Genomic DNA, 22,445 nt, shown 5'->3' with positions numbered 1-22,445 from the left:
TCCTAGAAATTTGCCGATGATCATGACATGTACATGGTATATATGCGGTTCTTCCCTTTGTGAATAGAGAGAGAAACATTTTCCATAATCCTTCATGGTATTAGTTGCCTAGGGATTTTCTCTGTCTTCCGCTCGCCCTAGCTTGAGTTTTCTTGCCCACTATTTTATTCCTTTTATCTCTCATTTTTCGGCCATCCTAAATATCGGACAACAAGTGCACTTTTCATCCGGCTCTTGTCGTCTAAAATATCAAAACCCACATTCCCATTATGCTTGAAATGGAAAATGTTTAAAACTCTACATGGGTAGAACTCTTCAAGATTCATGCACTGTTATATTCCGTATTTTTGCTTCTTGGACTATTCATGAGCTAACAGATATAAATTCAAGGACTTTTAATTTTGAATTTTAAAATGACATGATTTGTTGTAAATGACTAGTTATATGGATAATTTATGTGAAGTAAAAGACATCTCAAGAAGTACCCTTGAGCCAAATCAAAATAGAAGCCATCAATTTTTTTTTTAAAGTCACGTTTCGGGTAAGCTGACTTCGGGAGGTCATAACCCTTTATAATTTGGTAATTTGGCAAAACCCTCAAAATAAAAGTTGTATAAAATTGAAATATCTTTCCAACCATAGGTTGTAGGTCTGGAGGTGAAATCAGAATAAGAAGATATGCATGTTTTAAGATAGAGGGGTCAAGCTGGATAGTAGATTCGGCCCAATCCGATTCTAACTCGGGTCAGGCCCAATAACCACATTCTTAAGAGATTTGTTTAAGATTCTATCTTTATCTTCAAATAAGAAAACATCCATAAATTTCCAGAGAGAGAGAGAGAGAGTAAGTTCTTGAGAGAAAATACCAAATTCGACCAAAATTCAAGTTTCGAAATCCAAAGCTCATGAAGAGAAAATTATTGTACATCGCATTGGCTTCAATTTGAGCTAGATATCAGCCAATAAGGAGAAGATTTAATGTGTTTGCTGCACACTTGAGGTAATATTAAAGTCTCTTTTTCATTGTTAACAAGTTTAGTTAGAGTTTTAACGGATTAGAACGGAGAAAATAGCGTTATAAATTAGTTTGGTGATTTGTTGAGATTTATGAGTTAAAGGGTTGTTTTAGGTAGCTTAAATGGATGAAATTAGCTTAGTGATGATGTATAATAATGGTTGATATTGCTTTGAGGTTGTTGATGAGTTGTTGTTCTTGAATTTGGAGGAAAAAGGCGTATGAAGATTGTGAGGGTTCAAATCTCATTATGTAGACCTTTGATTTTAGATATTAAATATATTTTGAAAAGATAATACACGTACCTACAACTCTTATGTTTATGTTGTAGTCTATATCTGCTGTTATTATGTCGAAAAAAAAGGATGAATCATGAGACAAATTCTGTCCAGATTCTGGATTGAAAAATCCCTCATGTGTATAGCTGTTAGTGTTTTGATGATATCTTTTTGTACAAAATGAGTTTTGAATTGATTTCTTTGGGGTTGAAAACTTAAGACATAGCTCTAAAAGTTTCATGAAGGTCATTAAGTCCAGTTTTACCGTTTTCAATTTCAAAATGTGGATACAACTTGAGGTGTTCGATTTTCCGAACTTACTGTTTTGGGTAACATAATTCGGATGGCAACATTCTAGGCTTATTGTCAATAATAAATTTTGTTTTATGTCAATATTTTGGATTGTTGATATTATTTGATGATTATATGACTAATTTGAAAGTGGGAAAAGTGAGCGGTATAGAGGAGGTGCTGTCCAAATTTTTTTTTTAGAAATAACCTACTAACGATAGAGTACGTTTTATTCATGTTCATAGCTTAACCATAGTGCTTAACGTTTTAATATAGGTTGAGAAAATATTGGGCAACATATTCGTATAAACGCTAAAGGTTTGTAAAGCTAACATTTCTTTCTTTTGGCATAATCTTATGAAATAAATGAACGACGAATGTATAAAATTCCAACGAAGCTCTTATTCTTAGATATACTAGGATGACGAATCTTCTTAATTTTCAGAATTTATATTGTTATGTATTGACTCATATGTAGGATTCCAGCCATCCAAGTTGGTATAAGTCGTATTTTACTATAAATCATACTTCTGTATAATTCATATTTGGAATAATTTATAATGTCAATCGGAGGTTACTTGAAATGAATATTGTCTTGATTTTCAAATGATTGTTCATTTGAATTATTCTATTGAGTCTCAAATGATGATTTAAATGCATATGGTTACTCACTACTCTACTCGTGCATGCCTTAATATATCTTTCATCGAGTTCCGGGCTGGGTATGTATTCATGCACAGTTTCACTGTATAATTCACCGAGTTCCTCACTAGAGGGTCAGGTACGGTATATATGTATATGATGATATAACATGAGGCCATGATGGGCTGAATATGATATGTATGTATACGACAGATTCACCGAGTCCCTAAAGGGCCAGATATGATATATGATATAAGCATGCATGACTTCATTTCATAAGGTACAGGTACAGTGACTTCTTGAGTATCATACTTATCTCGGAAAACCTCTACTTTAACTATGATGTTTCTTATTATATTTTATGCTTATATACTTAGTACATATGTCGTACTGACCCCCTTTTTTCGGGGGGGCTGCATTTCATGCCCGCAGGTACAGATACTTATTTTGAAGAGACACCAGCTTAGGATTCTACTCAACAAGTTTGAAGTGCTCCAATGTCTCGGAGCCTAAACTTTTGATACTAATCTTTATAATATATATATTTATGTATTTAGGGGTACGGCGGGGCCCTATCTCGTCATATGCTATTATTAATCCTCTTAGAGGTCTATAGACACATGGGTTGTGTATAAATGTTGTCCGGTGTATTAGTATGACTTATGTTTTTGGACGTTTATATTCGGAGTGGAAGCCTTGTCGACTTACGTATTATGTTATCGTATTTTTGACAATTAATACTCCCCACGAGATAGGTGATTTTGGTATATGTATAAGTGACAATTTGAGATGATGTGCTGCCAGTATAAATTCTATATCATGTTTAATTGTCGATTGACTATAGATAATAGGTGTGTATACGAGTGTCCAATTCGGACACTAGTCATGGCCAATGGGGTTAGGTCGTGACAAAAGTGGTATCAGAAAAGTTCAATCTCGGAGTGTCTACAGAACGTGTCTAATAGAGTCTTGTTTATCGGTGTGTTGTGCACCACATCTATAAACAAGAGGCTACATGACATTTAGGATATTATCTATTTTTTTTCTTTCTTCTTTAAATCGTGCAATAGAGCTGTACTATCGGGATAATTTCTCCCTAATGTATTATTATATTTACAGTGATGCCTCCAAGAAAAACGACAGCTGCCCAGAAGGAAAAGTCAGTAGGAAGAAAAACTAGCCAGACCCCAAGAGTTACTAGGGCCCGTGCCCAGTCTATGCCTGAGGTTATGCTCCAATCGGCGAGCTCTACTACGCCGCCACCTTCAGAGGAACTTAGAGCAGCAGCAGTTGCAGATCCGGATACCTCAGTTCTTAAGCCTCCAACTCCCCAGCCAGGGGAAAAGGATAGGGCCATGAGAGATGCAGTTCAGTTACTAACTAGAATAGCGGAAGGGTAGGCTCGCAGGTATGGATTAGGAGTTGATTATGCTGATAGACATGATAGTTTAAGAGTTCGTGATTTCTTGATTTGTAATCCCCTAGAGTTTTATGGGTCAAGGCCCAGGGATGACTCACAGGAGTTTATCCGACAGATGCAGCGTACTTTGTGAATAATTAAGGCCTTTGAGATAAAGTCTGTTGAGTTAGCTTCCTATCGACTGCATGATATAACTGTTAATTGGTATGAGTCATGGGAGTTGTTTAGGGACGAGGGTGCTCCTCCAGCGGTGTGGGGTGAGTTCGAGGAGGCCTTTATTGGCCACTTTCTACCTCTATGAGACGAGCCAGAGTAGATAGATTCTTACATTTGAGGCAGAATGGCAGGAGTGTTAGAGATTATAGACTTAAGTTCGATTCGCTGGCGAGACATGCACCCACTATTATAGCTGATATGACTAACAGAGTACATCGTTATGTGATGGGGCTGGATCGTTATTTGATTGATAACTGTATGGTAATGGCTTCTAAGTCAGGTATGGATATTACTCGGGTACAAGCATATGCACAAGGAGTAGAGGATCGGCACAGAGGACGTCAGCCTGATAGAGATCATAATTGAGGCCAGCACAAGAGAGCTAGATCGACTGGTTATTTTAGTGAGGTTCGAGGCGAACAGCCTAAGCAGTATAGTAGGTATCCTTCTCAACCAGCCCGGAGAGCACCCCTTCAGTTCACAGGTAAGAGATTTGATAACATAGGGTATTCAAGAGTCGGTCAAAGCTCCAGGGCTTCAGGTTCACAAATGCCCAAGGGTTCGACTCAGTCGAGACCACCTTTTCCTCAGTGTTCTTGGTGTGGTAGGCCCCATTCTAGGGAGTGCCGTCTCATACTGGTGCTTGTTTTTCTTATGGTCGTCAAGGCCATATTATGAGGGATTGTCCATTCAGGGGTAATGTAAGTGGTGCAACTCAGCCTACTGGGTCAGTTACTGGTTCATCTTCTTCTATAGCTATGCGCTTTATGGGGCAGGGTATTTATACATCAGCAGGCCGTGGAAGAGGTCGTGGCGGAGCTTCCAGTTCTAGCGGTCCTTCGAACCGCATATACGCATTGGCTAGTAGACAGGACCTGAAGGCGTCACCAAATGTGGTTACAGGTATACTATTGATCTTCTCTCGGGATGTATATGTATTGATAGATCCAGGCTCCACCTTATCATATATATCTCCCTTTGTTGCTAATAGAATCAGAATAAAACCTGATTTAATAAAACCATTTAAGGTAGCGACACCAATAGGAGATTCTGTTATAGCCAAGCAAGTATATAGAGATTGTTTGGTGATCATATATAGTCGTCATACTAAGGCCGATTTAATAGAGTTAGATATGACAGAATTTGATGTTATTATGGGCATGGATTGGTTAGCCTCTTGTTATGCTAATATTGATTGTAGAGAAAAAGTAGTTCGATTTTAGTTTCCAGGAGAGCCAATCCTAGAATAGAGGGGCAATACAGCATCGCCGAGGGGTAAGTTTATTTCATACCTCAAGGCCAGGAAGATGGTTAGAAAGGGTTATATTTATCATCCGGTTCGTGTCCATAACTTGGAAGCAGAGGTACCGACTATCAAGTCAGTTCCGGTAGTTAACGAATTTTCAGATGTATTCCCAGATGAACTTCCAGGTCTTCCTCCTGAGCGGGAGATAGAGTTCACTATAGATGTATTGCCAGATACTTAGCCCATCTCTATTCCCCCTTATAGAATGGCACCCGCGGGTTTTATTTGAAGAGTTTCAGAACAGTCTTAAAGTTCATAAACCTTCCCCTTCGACTGTGGGGGTGTATTAAATATAGTGTATAAATTTTTGTATGGTCAAAGGAGATAATTAGCCTTCCTAATTATCTGCTGTTATCTTTCTAGAATATTGCCTAATATTTGTTGTATAGTCAAAGGAGATTAGCCTTCCTAATTATTAGCATATTGTTTCCTAGAGATTTGCCGATGATCATGACATGTACATTGTATATATGCGGGTTTTTCCTTTGTGAATAGGGAGAGAAACATTTTCCATAATCTTTCATGGACAATTTAATATGAGGCCAACATTGGTAAATCATAAATTGAGATAAATCTGACTTAGATATCAAATTAAAAAAATGAATATGTGGACCTAATTGAACTCCAAAAATCAGCTTATAAAGATAGGATTGTCCAAATCCTCCAATTTTATTCATCCCACTGATGTGGGACATAACATATGCATTAACAACTTTCAAAATAGTTAAAACACCAAAAATAACTCTTGTATATTTACTGGAGTTGGAACTAATTAGGGTGTCAATGGCTTTCTAAAAACTGACTAAACGGATCTAATCAAACCATATATTGAACCGATTATTAGAGTTTTGTAGTAAAATCTTAGGTTTGTTTATAAATTTATAATCATACGGGTTGATTCGTTAGTTTTTTTATTTTGAAAAAATAAACCAAAATAATACCAAACCCACCCCCTCTAAATTCTTTTTTAAAAAAAAGTTTTCAACCTGCCCGCACCACATCGCACCTGCATAAAGTAAGACCCGCCCCATTGCCATCACTGGTATTTATAGGGAAGACCAATATATGAAGTATGATGGGTGACGGATTCCAGCACCATTCAAAGTTAGGCAAATTAGGCAGGATTTAAAACGTTTAGGCGTTTGGACACATGAGTTTGATTGAAATTTGGCAAAATTGAATATCACCTCCAGTGCATGCACAGCCATTTAGAAACGTCTCCATGTACTCTTCTCCCGAGAGTTGGGTTTAGTTTGGCATAATCCAAAAGAAAAGTAGTTTCAAGTACCTTGGATCTATCATGCAAGGAAGTGGGGAGATTGACGATGATGTCACACATCGTATTGGGGCAGGGTGGATGAAATGGAGGCTCGCTTCCGGTGTGCTACGTGACAAGAAGGTGCCACCACTACTTAAGGACAAGTTCTACAAAGTGGTAGTTAGACCGGATATATTATATGGGGCGGAGTGTTTGCCAGTTAAGGTCTCTCACGTTCAAAAGATGAAGGTTGCCGAGATGAGAATGTTAAGATGGATGTGTGGACATATCAGGAGCGACAAGATTAGAAATGAGGCTATTCGGGACAAGGTAGGAGTGGCTTCGGTGGAAGACAAGATGCGGGAAATGCGACTGAAATGGTTTGAGCATGTGAAGAGAAGAGACACAGATGCCCCAGTGCTGAGGTGTGAGAGGTTGGCCATGTGTAGTTCTAGAAGAGGTAGGGGTAGGCGGAAGAAATATTGGGGAGAGGTGATTAGACAGGACATGGCGTAGTTAAAGCTTATCGAGGACATGACCTTAGATAGGAGGGTGTGGAAGACCTACATTAGGGTAAGGCTAGTACATAGTCTCGTTACTCTTTCTTATTAGTAGGCGCATTAACGCATTATAATTTCTTGTGCTCTAATTTCTGTTCTTATATATTACTATCTATTACTTTTTGTACTTTGATTACTCTATTTTATCTGTGTCGCTTTCTTTATTTGTGTTATTCGTTATTTGCTTTCCATATCGCTTTGAACTTCTTAGCCTTATTTGACCTCTTTTTATGCTTCTTTTGAGCCGAGGGTCTCTCGAAAACAGCCGTCCTACCTTGATAGAAGTAAGGTCTGCGTACACTTTATCCTCCCCAGACCCCACATTATGGAATTTCGTTGAGTTATTATTATTGTTGTATTTATTACCGCAAAAACTGTTTTTGCTTCACAACATCAAAAGAAAACATTTATTCTCTCCTCTGTCGGAAAGAAAGCATTTATTGTCTTTTTTTTAAGAAGAGAAGAGGTATTCCCCAAAAAGTTGATTCCCCCATTTTCCACGTTAACCATAGAGGTAAGAGATTGTGAGGGTAACTTCTCTACTAGGATTTTAACCTCTTAATCTTTTCTCTCCTTATCGGATCGTGTCAGCCCACATGGAGCGACCCATGACCCAAATAAAAAAATCCAAACATATATATACTAGAATCAGAATTAAGAGGAAGATTAACACAAAATATATTAGTCATGTACTCTTGCTTTAACTTAGGATCGATCATGCATGTCTTTGTTGTATAATTAAACACATAGTTATAAAGCAAACAAATATTGAGCTAGACAAAAACAGAAAACTATAATAGTTTCAATGAATGTTGTTTCTTGGGACATTGACCAAACTGTAAAAATCACAAATTTATTTTCCTTTTTTTTTCCAACTCTCCGGACCTTCTTGGACCATCAAGGAGAAAGAAAGATGTACACAGAATAAGTGGAAAAATTTAATCAACATGATTATATATACCTTCAAATACAAGCCAAGTAAATCGATCGAGTCTTACTTTTGAGGTTGAGTTAAGACTTAAGATTCATTTCTTTATCAGTCTTATATTCCGAGTTCTCAAACTTTTTACAACAGTATTGATAATATAATCAATCCATAAGACCCCATAACGCACATGATCATATATATCCCCTAAAAAAAACATTTTTCTGCTAACTTGATATCAAATTTAAGCAAGTCCAAGAAAGAAAACAATAATACTAATTATGTATAATGTAATCATAGTATCTTACAACATAGTTGATGAGCTAGAAACAGAATTAGATCTGGGCAAACGAGACGATGATGAGTTGATGAAGTTGATACAATCTTTGATGGCCTCAACTCTATGATCAGAATTGATTAATATTGGAGGATCAGATGGCTTATTAGAATTTACTGAAGAATTAACTTTGCCTGAACTTCTAATTGGAGACATCATCCTCACAACAGCCACCATCTTTCCTCCTAAACGTTTGAACAATTTTATCGCAGATAATTCCGATGTTGATCTCTTGAAACTATTATAGCCTCTCTTCGTGCTACTATTTGTTGCTTCATCGGCTCTTTTTTTATTCGAGCCTTTTTTGGTCAACATTATAAAGAAAAATAAGGAAGATGATACAATTTGGAGTGACAATATTTCATATAAAGAGGGTGAAAAAATGGAGGTGTCCCTTTAATAGGGAATTAAGTGGGGAAAAAAGACAAGCAAAAAATAAATGATGAAAGGTGAAAGACAAGAAGGCTACTTGGTACGAATTCTTTAAATGCATGTAAAGATCAAATTAAACATGCCATGGACAAATCTAATCAATGGGAAAGTGACTTAAAACAGTACCAAGAGAGAATTGTCAAAACGTATTGATTAAAAAATGTTCAAGTTGATTAATCTAGCCAACTAATTTTGTGTTCCATCATCTTGGATTGACTTGCTCAGTACTTGGGGTCTATGACGTTATTGCTATCTCAGTCCACAATTTAATTACCAGAAAAGTGAAAAGGGTGCATGCGCTTTATTTCTAAAGTGGGACTTCAAATTTCTGGTGTAAATTCAAATTAATTTAGTATCAAAACAAATATTGAATACACAGTAGAAGTGCAAGGAGGGTGTGGATGATTGGAGTAAGATGTTAATGAGCCTATTACCCAATAATGTCAAATGAACGAGTTGGACTATATGTGAATGTGTCCAAGTTAAGATCACTCATTTATTTATTTTTAGAAAGTGTGGGTGGTGGTGGTAATTTCCTGGCTAATAGTGGGGGAGTATTAATGGGGCTCATAACATATACGTTTTATTACTTTTGTTAATTCACATATAGAATGTGGTAGCACTGATTGGGCTAATGATGGGAAATGTTGAGCCGGTATCCTTGGGTTGGCCCATAGTGAATGACTCTTTTGGCACTTACATTAATTTCAAATCAGTAAATATATAAGAGACGAACAAATAAAGCCATTAATTTTCAGAGTTAAAATTATTTCACAAAGCTTTGTAGAGAGAGGACCAATGCATGAATGTGGACTGGACACACCTTAATTTGAAGTTTGACCCTCCACTAATTCCACCCCCACCCTCACATTAACTATGATCTTAATTGTCGGCAACTACAATAGTAAATGGCTACAAGTTGCTTGCATGATTTATTTAATTTGCTGAAATTTACTCACAAGCCAAACAAATTGCGGACCACTAATAATACCCTACGAGTCACATAAATGACCCAAAGGAACCCCGGATAATGACAGCCAGTCAAGCAGATTCGCAACGAAATACCAATTTGGATTAGGATGTGGCGGGACTATTTTATCCTTAATCAGAGATTTTGGGTTCGACTCTTAGGTATGAAAAAAATTATGTTGGGAGCACCACTCTCAAATAGGTCCTATAGTGCGCGATTCGAGTTTAGTTGAGACTCCAGGGCTTCGGGTGAGAAATCAAATAAAAAAAGTAAGGCGTTTGACCAAATTTTTGGAAGAACATAAGAGAGTAACGAAAGTTGTAACAGATTTTTCCTTTTTTTTTTTTTGGAAATCACTTTTAAGTAAAATACACTTAGAATCACTTTTGAAAATAATGGTCAAACAATAACTGCTTCTCAAAAGTGTTTTTATAAATGTATTGATCAAACACAAACTAATTCATTAATTCTCACCCAAAAACATTTTTTTGAAATTAAAATAAGCTAATTTTAGAAAAAAAAATTACCAAACAGACTATTAATCTGTATGAGATGTATGTACGTGCATCCCTTAATTTGTTAGATATGCTTCATGCATAGCTAATTAATTGTACAATTAATCTGGAAGGGCTTTTAGATGTATCATTATGAATTTCATAAATGATCAAGTGTTGTTTCTTCTTACATTATTAAGATAAAAAACCCTTTTCCCATTTCGCTCCTTAATTAATGTAGAACTCAAACTAATTAATCAATGGCTCAATAAATCTTCAATTATGTTGAAGGTTAAACTACCATAAATACATTTCAAGTTCAGTGATAGATAAGCCTACTTATCTATTCGTTCATGTTTACCTCAAATCATATATCGTGATAATAAAGTGATTACATTTATGTAAAATCTTGTATATGCCGTTAAAAATTTCCATCATGTGGGTCAAGCTTGTCTGATTCATTTGATGAGCCATCTGAACATTGATGCTACGAGGGATTAATTAGGGGAATTATATCTTCTCAAAATTCAAAAGAAACCAAGTACACATAGAAAATCGTATGAAATAAATTAAATTAGCTTCCAAGACAAAAGGGACAAGTTCAAAGAAGATATTTTTAATTATTTTTTTAAAAAAAAATTATGTTTTAAATTAATTATGTCATATCAAAGAAGATGTTTTTGCTTTCAAAGAAATAATAATTATAATAATAATTTGAGATAATAATGTTTTGTAACTAAGAAATCAGAACGCCAATGATAGTGATTGACTGATCGTCTAACAATACCTTTTTTTGAAAAAACAAATTAGAAAAATTGTACCGCCCTGATTAAGTCGTCCTTAAAATAAAATATTACTCCTGATACAAAGATGGAGTAATACTTTTGAATTTTATGATTTTAAATTAAAGATATGTAAAAATATCAAAATATTTATTTAGTTTATGACCTTAAAATAGGTCATATTTAAAGTTTAAATTAAAGAATTGACAATAAAAAAATAATTAAAATAGAAAAGCAAATACAAAACCTGAAAAATATCTTACAATCAGAATATAATCACCACAAGTTGGAATTTCATTTTTTTTTTCTTCTCCTCTTTTTGTCAATATACTACTACAACTACAATTTTTCCCAACTAGTGGACTCTGCAGAAAAATGGAGTTGGGTATGGGCTTCAATTAGCCATTTACCGATGACAAATCACAATCTTATAATGAAACAAGTTGCACCAATCATGCCTTCTCAGATCCACTTCTCAGTCAAAGAAAATTTATTCGCACTCGATATTTTGTATAAATTCAACTAATAAATAATGTATATTATTATTTTCTTATTAAATAATTTCGATAAATTAATGTCACTTTATGTAAACAAGGAATGCAGGTAAATTGTTACGTTCCTTCCTCTCTCTTTTTTTTTTCTTCTTCTGATAACTACGTAAGCTAAGAAAAGTATATAGCACTAATATATTAAGACCCATCGGTCATAAACTATAATTTCCACGAAATATATAGTATTAAGGCCAAAGAATCATAAAGTGGAGCAGACTACACATGTTTTCACCTATTTCCAAGAAGGTGGATCTCACCGGACTGAAAGAAAAATCCAGGATTTAACGTTAATAAATTTATATATCTAGTTTGAATAAAAAATGTTAAATTTATGTAAATTCATAAATCATGAACTTAGATCCGCTTCATTGGTCCAGAGAATCATAAAATTATATACGGGGTTAATATAAGAAATATAATATATACGTTATAATTATAAACACATTCAGTCATCATAGTAACGTAGTGTTCACAACTTCAAAATCAAACTAAATACATTCGTTCACTATAAACGCTTATTTATTTATTATGATGATTAAGTGAAATCACCATGTATCCCTCTAATTTTTGTTAAATAGGGAATAGGATTGAAGATTATAGAGCCCATAAATATTTTTAAAGCAGGTTTACTATATACCATAAAAGTAATTATAAGTAAAAAGAATAGTTTTATTAAATTATCCTTTACGATTTTATTTTTTTTGAAACTTTAAAAAATTATTTATACATTTAAAAAGAATTAATTAAAAAATACTTAATTTTTCTATTTTTGAATAATTATTTTTATTTTTAATTTTAATAGTGTAAACAACTGGAAATACATTCTACCGAGTGGTAATAGGGGTAATATATAAATGCCGGCTGTTCACATCATATTTTATTTTTTTTGGTTCAGATCATATGCGGCCAAAAGTAGATAAAATTAAATTTCACATGAGTGTAATTCGCTGTACCTGAACCATTTTCTCCAATCATACAACATACAAGTGTACGTGCCACGTCACCCTTACTATTTTAATAAAGCGGGTCCAACTTTTGCATTATCCTTTATCTTTTTTCCTAATCTAAAATCTTCCCCTTAAGTGTGTGTATATATATATATAGAAAGAAAAAAACTTTAGCCCCCTGTCTTATTCCTCAAAATATTTTTGTGTTAAAATCTATCTGGTTACACTATTAATTAACATCTCTTTCTTTTTGTTCTTCAATTAATTGGAGTTATGGATTGTATTTACAAAGATCCAAATGCACCAATTGAAGAAAGAGTAAAAGATCTACTTTCAAAAATGACACTTGAAGAGAAGATCGGTCAAATGACTCAGATCGAAAGAGCTGTTGCTAATCCTTCTGCTATTAGAGATCGTTGCATTGGTAATTCATTTTCAGCTTCCTATTATTTATGAGGTTTTTTTTCTTGCACTAATATTGAGCTCCATTGTCTCTTTTTCTCTTTTTTCTATCCGTTTTAATTTCTTTGAATCTTGTGGTTTTAAACAAATATACTAGAATGTAACAAAATATTATTTAATCTTTTGGTGTCAAACATGCTATGTGAAAATTTGAAATTAAAGAGTTGATTATAAGGAAAAAAATACTATTTTTTTGTAAAGTAAGTAAGATATGCAAATTGAAACAGAAGTAGTATTATTTATGGGTTTTTGATGTTGAATTATGCTATTTATTTTTTGGAAAATGTTTGTAGGGAGTGTTTTGAGTGGAGGTGGAAGTAGACCTTTTGAGAATGCAGAATCAGGTGATTGGGCTAATATGATTGATGGGTTTCAAAAGGGTGCAGTTGAGTCCAGGCTTGGCATTCCTATTTTCTATGGAACTGATGCTATTCATGGCAATAATAATGTTTGGGGTGCCACTATTTTTCCTCACAACATTGGGCTTGGTGCCACCAGGTTAGTTATTAGTTAGATGATTTGTTTTGACTTGTTTAAGTCTTGATGGACAGAGCAAGTTGATATTTGTGTTGTAAGGGTATCGCCTTTATAAAAAAAACAATGATTAGGTAGCAAATATCTTCAGCTCAAATTGTATATTATAGTAGAAAATTATGTGTCTATTCTTATCAATTATATGATAAGTTGCGCTTAAATTCATGAAGCTGTATCTTGAAGTGGATTTGGTATATTTTTTTCAGAGATGCTGATTTAGTAAGAAGGATTGGAGTGGTGACTGCACTTGAAACCAGGGCGTGTGGATCTCAGTATGCTTTTGCTCCTTGTGTTGCTGTAAGTCAAAAGAATTTTCCATTTATTTCTTTGTGTTTCGACTTTATTTTTGCTATTTTTGGAAAAAATGATTCATTTTGATGCTTAGTAGGTATAGATTTGGCTTGACTAAGAACGATTTTGAGTAACAAAAGATTTCTCCCAATTGCTATTAATGAAGTAGAGATGTTGAGAAAATGTTTGTGCCTTCTTGTCATAAAAGTGAAGCTAGCATAGTTTGTTTCCTATCTGAACATTTATACCTACCAACGGAGATTTTTTCAGAGGTTACGAATTTTCCTTAACTTAAAATGTCTTATCTGACATTTGTGGGATTACACTGGGTATGTTGTTTAAAAATGTCTATGTCGATGTTATTCATCAAGAAACTGCTACTGCTGTCTCCAGGGCAGAGTTTCTGCTTTTCGATGTCTTGACTATCAAGATTTTGCTTGAAGTGAACGTCTCGAGGGATGTTAGATAGGCAATTTAAGAAAATAAGTTAGATATTTGTTACAATCCTCTCTTTCTCTTGTACGTTTCATAGATAAATAATTCATATCTGTTCACTTTGCCACAATAAATTTTGAAAACATTAAATTCAAATGAACTTCTTTGTTCCACTATTATTTTGCTAGAAGAGCAAGAAAGAAGGACAACAATCATTTCAATAATCTTGTATGATAGAGGAATTTATCTTGATATTGCCAGATTAAGCTGATTTTTAGTCTTTGGTTACCCCTCCAAAGGACACTTATAAAAAGAAATACTAGTTTCTTCTAAATGGAATTTAACCATTTCGTAATTGTATGATTCGACCGAATTATGCCAGGTTGCCAAAGACCCTAGATGGGGAAGATTTTACGAGAGTTACAGTGAAGATACTGATGTTGTCAGAAAGATGACTTCCCTTGTCTCGGGCTTGCAAGGTCAGCCACCAGAAGGACATCCATATGGCTACCCTTATGTTGCTGGGAGGTAAAGATAATGATGAGCACTAGAATTTGATTTATTAACCATTATCTCTATAATTTGTGTCACTTCAAATACAGAAATGTTTTGATACTAGTTTCTTGATTCCAGAAATTCTGTCATGGCAAGTGCAAAGCATTTTGTTGGTGATGGAGCAACTGAGAATGGTACAAATGAAGGAAATACAATAGCATCGCATGATGATATGTTTAATATCCACCTAGCACCATATATAGACTGTATCGCCCAAGGAGTTTGCACTGTTATGGCCTCCTACTCCAGCTGGAATGGAGACAAAATGCACTCTCATCGATATCTTTTAACAGAGGTCTTGAAAGAAAAGCTTGGATTCAAGGTAAACATATTTTAACCTAAATGCATCCGGAATATGAAAGAGCTGAAAGATTTCTTCCGAACTTCCAATTGCACACCGGGGAAAAAAGAACGAGAATATGACCTTTATTTGGATCAAGTCTGATAATTAACATGTCAAGTTTTTCTAAGTGCATCTCTATACTTGTTCTAATGGTGCGACAATTATATGCCTGCGATGTTGAGAAGCTTTGTTATACGATAAAAGCAATATTCTGGTGCAGGGTCTCTTGATTACAGACTGGGAGGCACTTGAACGGCTTACTGACCCTCATGATTCTGATTATCGTCAATCAGTCAAGTCAACCATTAATGCTGGAATTGATATAGTAGGTTGAAAGCTTGTGTTGGAAGCAAAAAATAGCCGCTTTTTTAGCCTAATTAACACTATCCGTTTGCATTTTGTGAATATTTGCAGGTAATGGTGCCATTTAGATATGAACTATTTTTGGAGAAGCTGCTATCACTTGTAGAATCAGGGGAGATACCGATGACCAGGATAGATGATGCTGTTGAAAGAATCTTGAGAGTCAAATTTGTTGCTGGACTATTTGAACATCCATTTACAGATAGATCATTGATAGATTTGGTTGGTTGCAAGGTATTCTTATTTCTGTCGCCTATTGGGATTATTTACATATTTCAGAGTCTAACACCCGCTCTTCCTACATTTATAAGAGTACGACATCATATCATATTGGTAACAATCACATAACACGAGTAGGAAAGAACTACTACTTAGAAGAAACTTTTATTTAAAAATGGATTAATAGCCTCCCAGCCTCCTCTATAAATATAAGAATTGTCACTGCTGATGTTGAAACTGTTTTCTGGAACCTTGTCTATCATACTCTTCGTTAAATGCTCATGTTTTGATGAGATTACATGTTACCAGTATTTGTTCTATTCAATTGCCGAAGTTCTCCGGTAAACTCTTCGATGGTTGTTCTTTGTATGGAATTCTAAATAGCAGTTCACTATATATTGTCTTGCATTAGAACAATAATGATCCTGCATTTCACCATCTTGGGTCTGTTTTAAATCTGGTTAATTTTGTCACATTGTTTAAGGCACATAGAGAGCTAGCACGTGAAGCTGTTCGCAAATCCTTAGTTTTGTTGAAAAATGGGAAAGATCCAAAGAAACCATTTCTTCCTCTAGATAGGACTGTCAAAAGGATCCTCGTTGCTGGAACTCATGCTGATGATCTTGGGTACCAGTGTGGAGGATGGACAGCTACATGGACAGGACTCAGTGGCAGAATCACAGTTGGTAAGTACTTTCTGATTACTAGTCTCTCACATAGTTAATCGTGATTGTGATTTTCCCACTTATCACAAAGGAAAAGGAAACAAGGGAATTTAATTGTAATCTTCCCTTGGTTGAAGTGGTTAAGAGTAAGGCCAATCCAAGTCTGTGGATCAAGATTCTTATAAACCATTATTTGCAGTTACTTTATGAATCATCGTAATCTCAACTAGTTATATGATCCATTTTTCATAGGCACAACCATAATGGATGCATTACGGGAGGTGTTGGGAAACAACACTGAGTTAGTGTTTGAGCCAAATCCAACGCCAGAAACTTTTGCTAGTCAAGACTTCTCTTTTGCTATTGTGGCGATTGGTGAGGGTCCATATTGTGAAACTGGTGGTGATGATCCAGAGCTAAAAATTCCATTTAATGGAACAGAAATTGCAACTTTTGTTTCTGACAGAGTTCCCACTGTGACAATTCTCATTTCTGGAAGACCTATGGTTATAGAACCACCTCTCCTGGAAAAAGTAGATGCATTTGTTGCAGCTTGGTTGCCTGGAACTGAAGGAGCCGGAATCACAGATGTCCTATTTGGAGACTATCCATTTCAAGGGAAACTACCTGTGACATGGTTTAAAACTGTGGATCAAATTCCAATGCATGTTCACGGGAATTCCAATCCTCTATTCCCTTACGGATTTGGGCTTACATCCTAAACAAGCAATTACGAGAGGCACTTCAAATGCTCAAACGAGACAGCCGTGGATTCAACATCACCAGTCCATACCAGCCAGCAATTCTTTGGTTGAGGTCCTCGAGGAGCACTTCGACTGTATTCTTGCTCCTGAATGGAGAATTAACTTGATATAAATAGCCATATATTATTGTTGTATCTCAAATAACAAAAAAAAAGAAGCAGAAGCTACTAGCTGTATCTTCATGTATGATGTTCAATCAAGATTATGAATTCATGATGGTTATCTCAATGCTGAGTTTTCATTTCGTCTTTTTCCTATTAACAATATACACACTATGTTTTGTAGCCTTGCCCCGTTACAGTCTTTTTAGGACGTATATTCAAGTTATGGTAATTTGTATGCTTTATACTGCAAACTACATATGCCCCAAAGCTTTAGCTCAGTGGTAAGAGCACAACGCATGATGTATGAGTTGTGCACATTTCACAAGTAGAGGAGCAGATCCATTATCCATCTAGTTTGGCTCAGCTGGCCTGTGGAGATTAAAGAAAGGATTCTTTTTCTCTGGTAAGGAAGAAAAGCCCCCACATCAGATCATTCAAAGATCTCTCTGGTCCACCGCGAGACCCCAGCTAACTTTTTTTCAACCATATCAGCATCATTTGTGAAATGTAAACGAGGTCCTCTGCTTGATCCATTGGAATATCTTCCAAGAACAAGAATCAGAATATTGTAATCCGAATGTATTTTTAAAAAAAATTAATAAGGGAAACAACTTTTGTATACCGAAAGTGTTAAGGTGTTGGACTTTCATGTGTGGCTGTAGTTGGTGAAAGAGGAGATGAAAATTGGAATAAATTGACTTTGTGGCTTCCCTTCTACAACTTGTAGATTATTATTATGCTCTTCTCTTTTTTGCCTCACAAAAGAATGTTACTTTTTATCATTTCCTGTTTGCAACTGTTTTAGTAAAACCAATTAAGCATTTTGCTCTTGATGAATTTTGAGTTTGAATATACTAAGAAAACTAGATGCTACTGGTCTTTCCAAAAAAAGTTACTTCTGCAGTTGAGCAACTAAATAACGCAATAAAGTACGCACATACTTCAATTGGAAATAGTTATCCGTACTCAGTGTTTACACCAAATCAAACAATTTAAATATAAGAGTTACTAGTTGAGATGGTTATAATCATGTGGAGCTGGAGTATTTTAAAGCACACTGATATTGTAGATTAGTGATAGATTGAGTGATCTAATGGAAGAAAAGTTTAATGTCTTTTGTTTCCATGGAAGAGGCAATGGCTAGTACCAAAATAAAGAACAGTGAAATATTTGTTTTCTTATTTCACTTAATTGTTTTATTTAATTTAAAGAGAAAAAAAAGTTGGTATGATGAGAGGTATATTAAATTACAAAGCAATCATATAGGATATTGATTAGAAAAATAGTACATCACTCGTGCAATAGTCATACCAGAATTGACTAACGAATTTAAGAAACTTTTGAAGTGAATGAGTCTAAAAGAGAAAGTCACTGCAATTGATTACCAAAACACCAAAAGAAAGAAAAACAAGTCCATTTTTTAGTAGGAAAAATCTACCATGAATCTTACTTTTGTACTCTTAGATCATGTTAGTTTACTAATTAATCAATGTTCCTACAAGTTGTATCTTTATTCAAAAGGATCTCTTGAAAAAGATCTCCAAAAAGGATACATAATCTCCAAGAAAAAGGAAAGGTAGGGGGGGAAATTTTGGATTATAGGAAGGTTTGAAGAATAGGATGCTTATAGTTAGTGGAGTGTAGACTCAGCTTCTACTAGATACCTTCCAAGTCAAACGCGGTCAAGGAAAAGCGAATTTAAAATTTAAATTTGATATATTCAATCTTTATGAGTTCATAATTTAACACTTATGAAACTTTTTAGTGATTTTTCGCATATATAGTTAAGCTTCGTGTCAATAAACAAAAGTACGGTTCAACAGACCCCATGGAACCCACACTCTTAAGTTGTTAAATGAGTGCTTACTGACTCAGCCAATTTGAACTCACCATCCAATTGCAGTGCTTCTTTGTTCAGTCTAATTGGCTTGTTGTCTTCAAGACTGTGCCAAAAGCAGGTACCCTTTCTCCTCAAACCAATTGTACTATAGCAACAAGATACCCAGTGTAACCTCAGCCGTAGACCTTACCCCTAATCTTGGAGGTAGGGAGGTTGTTTCCAATAGACCCTCGGATCAAGGAAAAGCATATCAAAGCAGATACTAAGAAAAGCATGTCAAAGCATTTTGAAAAAAAAGAAGTAGTACTACTCTCACCCAAGGACGCTTATCTCTTGAAAATATTGTGTACTTCTCTCCTGAGTCTGAAGCACTACTTTTATTGTTCCATCAACAGGGAAACCTTTGCATTCAAAAGAATAAGCTAAATCTGCTAGGAATATCCTGTGTCACTACTATCAACAGTCAAGATACAAATGTGAAGTTTCAAACAGACTTTATTTGTCTGTGGTTTTCATTTAGAATTTCTAATAATGCCATGATCTTCCTGAAATGTACAAAAAGATATAAGGAAATAACAGTCAATCAGATCATTTTCCTTGCATTTCTTGTAATTCTACTATGTCCTCAAAAGGATTTTACAGGTTTCCATCCGTTCCTCTATGCTCATCTTATATGAACTCCACTTGTACTATGGTTTTTAAGTACAGACTACAGAGAGTAAGGATTTTTTGGACTTCCTAAAAGGAACACACTAACTCATGGCTTACTTGAAGTGCCAATCAACATATTCACAAGACAAGAGAGACCGATAAAGGAAGAAACAAAAGCTAACATACTGAATTGAAAATAAGCTTTTTTCTTAAGTCACTGATCAAAGTTGTGATATTTTTGGATATGCCTGTGTTATGCTTGATGGTACTGATGTGCTGATTGCAGCTGAAAATTCATACTTTGAGATCCAAAGTAAGGTTCATGCATAGCACCTCTTTGTAAGCTCTGGCTTTGCATTTTCGTGTTCCCATAAGAGTTTCCTCCGTAAAGAGGGGACATGAACAAACTTGCTTGTGCAGAATTGAAGCCCATGGCTGTCCCATTATTGGCCTGACTCCACTGAAATGGCATTTTGTGCATGGCATTGGCAGCTGATTTTGGCTGCTGGGAAATCACAGTGGATTGATCAGGTGAAGTTGGTTTCTGGTAATCTGGTGAAAGCGTTTGATTATCGTTGAGATTTATTGTTGTAATGTCATGAATACTCGCCCGTCTTTTATCTTTTCCACCAGAAAGTTGTCTAATAAAGTACTTCTGAGCATGACTAGCCACTTGAGTTGGAGTTCTAGTAAAAACAAAGTTACGCGAGATGTTCCTCCAATCCCCCTTTCCATACTTCTTAAGCCCCATTAGAAACAACCTATACAAGAATCAGGCAAATTTCCTTGTCAATAATGAATATTTCATCATACAAACATCAATAAACATCAACAATCTTTAGAAATTAACATATCAAAACCAAGCCTAAGGCTACATATCAGCTTTCTCAGCAATCAAGATTCACAAAGAATAGTAAACTTAATATTTTTACTACTTTTCAGGGGTTTTCACATGTGTGCTGAAAATAATGGGTTCAATTGAATCTGGCCTCTGAATTATCAACTTGTCACACATATAATATTAGCTGGCAGTTCATTATTCCACTGCCTACCAACTTTGCCAAGTTGTTTGGTGCACTAAGTGATATAGGGATACAAAAAACAAGAGAAAATATATAGGGTGGTCCATACATAAAGTAGCCAAACATGCATTAAAAAAAATGATACAGTAAAAAGCAACATACACAGAAAAAAATCATGAAGAAATTAGAATTAAACTCACTTGTGTTCTTCCTCTGTCCATGGAATACCCTTCTTCCTCTCTTGTTCTGGAGGCCTATTGGATAAAGGCCTTTTGCCTCCAACAACATAAGATTGTTTGTATCCATCAAAGGTATGGCTATTCCCCCATTCTAATGTAAAAGGTGATGTACTATATCCAGGAATAGTAATTAATCCAGCTTCTATTCTGCTCACATCATCTTCTAATTCTTTATATTGCCTCATCACATCACCAACTGATTTCCCTGGAACCATTTCTGCAACTCTTTGCCATCTATCTGGTGTATCTTTATCAAACAAGGCAAGAGCATCCTCAAAGGCCTTGTTTTCAGCTGGAGTCCATTTTGTGCTCTTTCCTTCATCAAGAAACCAGCTTGGATTTGAAAGATAAGGAGCTGGTGATAGAATCTCCATAACCCCCTTAACTCAAAAAGGTCAAAAATTTACAGAAGGGGGAAAAAGTTACAAGAGAGATAATTCAAGACAGCATTTTTATGAAAAAGGTTTGGACTTTGATGAAGCAGAGGAAATTTTGGGGGAAAACCCAAGATGGGAAATGCAGAGATGTGGGGTTTTTACAATGGGAAAAAATATCAGTGTTAAATCAAGAAGTCAGCATCTATAAAAGGAATCAGAATACCCTTTTAACCATAGCCACCTCCCCAACCTTAGGAATCTTGAAAAGACTCTAACTTTTCAATGTCAAAAGAAAAATCCCAGATGTTTTGATAATCTTAATTAAAAAAAAAGAGGGGGTTAACTAAAACAGACAGAGATTATCTCATACCAAGTTAAATCCAAGAAAATATTCTCATTAAGATCTGAACCCACTGAACTTTACATAAACAGTGAAAATGAGAGAACTTTCTAGAATTAGAGCTCACTAGCTGGAGAGAAACAAGATGATCTTAAAAAGCTGAAAATTTTGTAGAACCCCAAGTGAGTAAATAGTACAAAGACACTGAATTTGAGAATTCTTGGAGAAGAAAAAGAAAAGAGCAGAGGAAATTTGTGTCTGCTTTCTTCCTTTTTCCCTTTATGACTGAACAAACAAAGAAAAAGAGAGAGAAAGCAAAGAAAAAGATGGTAAAGAAGAGGACCAACAAGAAATAAGTATAAACAAGCTATAAACTTTAGAGGAATAAATTTTTTTTAAAAAAATTAAAAATATTATTGGAGTTTGGAGGAGAGAGAGCAGCTGAAGGTGGTGGATTATGATTGGATGAGAATGGTGCCTGTGGATACTGCAACTTATGGAAAAAGTTTTCTTATTATAGCACACACTCCTACCTCTCTTTTTCAATCCACAATTTAAAGGAAAACAATATTGTATTTTTTTATTCTAGTTGAAATTTTAATTGTGAATTTAGATATGAAGTTTTAATTTTTTAAAATAAAATTTATGTATATTTGAGAAGTACGTAAAAAAATTATAAATTTCAATAATTAACAAGTTAAAATACTTAAAAGACATATAAAAAAATTTCAATCAAAGAAAAATTTAGTTGATTCTCAAAATTTCAACTGTATAATATAAATTGGGACGAATTGGAGTAATTAATAGGAAAAGTTTT

The 22,445-nt window shown here is 34.9% G+C and overlaps 2 protein-coding genes across 2 annotated transcripts; one reads left to right on the top strand and one right to left on the bottom strand.

Annotated features, from left to right (window-relative positions):
• Nucleotides 1–12,609: 12,609 nt before the first annotated feature.
• LOC129900262 (uncharacterized) lies at nt 12,610–17,299 on the top strand. Its single transcript, XM_055975193.1, has 9 exons — nt 12,610–12,848; nt 13,180–13,384; nt 13,627–13,717; nt 14,529–14,674; nt 14,780–15,023; nt 15,265–15,369; nt 15,459–15,641; nt 16,111–16,312; nt 16,544–17,299. Exons 1-9 carry the CDS (start codon nt 12,698–12,700, stop codon nt 17,011–17,013), a joined length of 1,797 nt encoding a protein of 598 aa, XP_055831168.1. The 5' UTR covers nt 12,610–12,697; the 3' UTR covers nt 17,014–17,299.
• Nucleotides 17,300–19,476: 2,177 nt separating this feature from the next.
• On the bottom strand, nt 19,477–22,091 carry LOC129900322 (transcription factor DIVARICATA-like). The gene is made up of 2 exons (XM_055975274.1): nt 20,873–22,091; nt 19,477–20,411 (listed from the first exon to the last, which is right to left on the bottom strand). The coding sequence occupies exons 1-2, from the start codon at nt 21,283–21,285 to the stop codon at nt 19,904–19,906; spliced, it is 921 nt and encodes a 306-aa protein (XP_055831249.1). The 5' UTR covers nt 21,286–22,091; the 3' UTR covers nt 19,477–19,903.
• Nucleotides 22,092–22,445: the final 354 nt, after the last annotated feature.

This window comes from Solanum dulcamara, chromosome 8, assembly GCF_947179165.1.
Source record: "Solanum dulcamara chromosome 8, daSolDulc1.2, whole genome shotgun sequence".
NCBI classification, from domain to species: domain Eukaryota; kingdom Viridiplantae; phylum Streptophyta; class Magnoliopsida; order Solanales; family Solanaceae; genus Solanum; species Solanum dulcamara.
Note: the sequence above shows the minus strand (reverse complement) of the source record. Positions and strands in the feature narration are given on the sequence as shown.

Excerpts from the sequence above, each read along its gene's own strand:
- LOC129900262 (XM_055975193.1), top strand. The coding sequence starts at position 12,698 with ATGGATTGTATTTACAAAGATCCAAATGCACCAATTGAAGAAAGAGTA. Across the intron at positions 13,385-13,626 it reads ATTGGGCTTGGTGCCACCAG|AGATGCTGATTTAGTAAGAA; the intron begins GTTAGTTATTAG and ends TATTTTTTTCAG. Across the intron at positions 15,642-16,110 it reads TAGATTTGGTTGGTTGCAAG|GCACATAGAGAGCTAGCACG; the intron begins GTATTCTTATTT and ends ACATTGTTTAAG.
- LOC129900322 (XM_055975274.1), bottom strand. The coding sequence starts at position 21,285 with ATGGAGATTCTATCACCAGCTCCTTATCTTTCAAATCCAAGCTGGTTT. Across the intron at positions 20,412-20,872 it reads TGGACAGAGGAAGAACACAA|GTTGTTTCTAATGGGGCTTA; the intron begins GTGAGTTTAATT and ends ATTCTTGTATAG.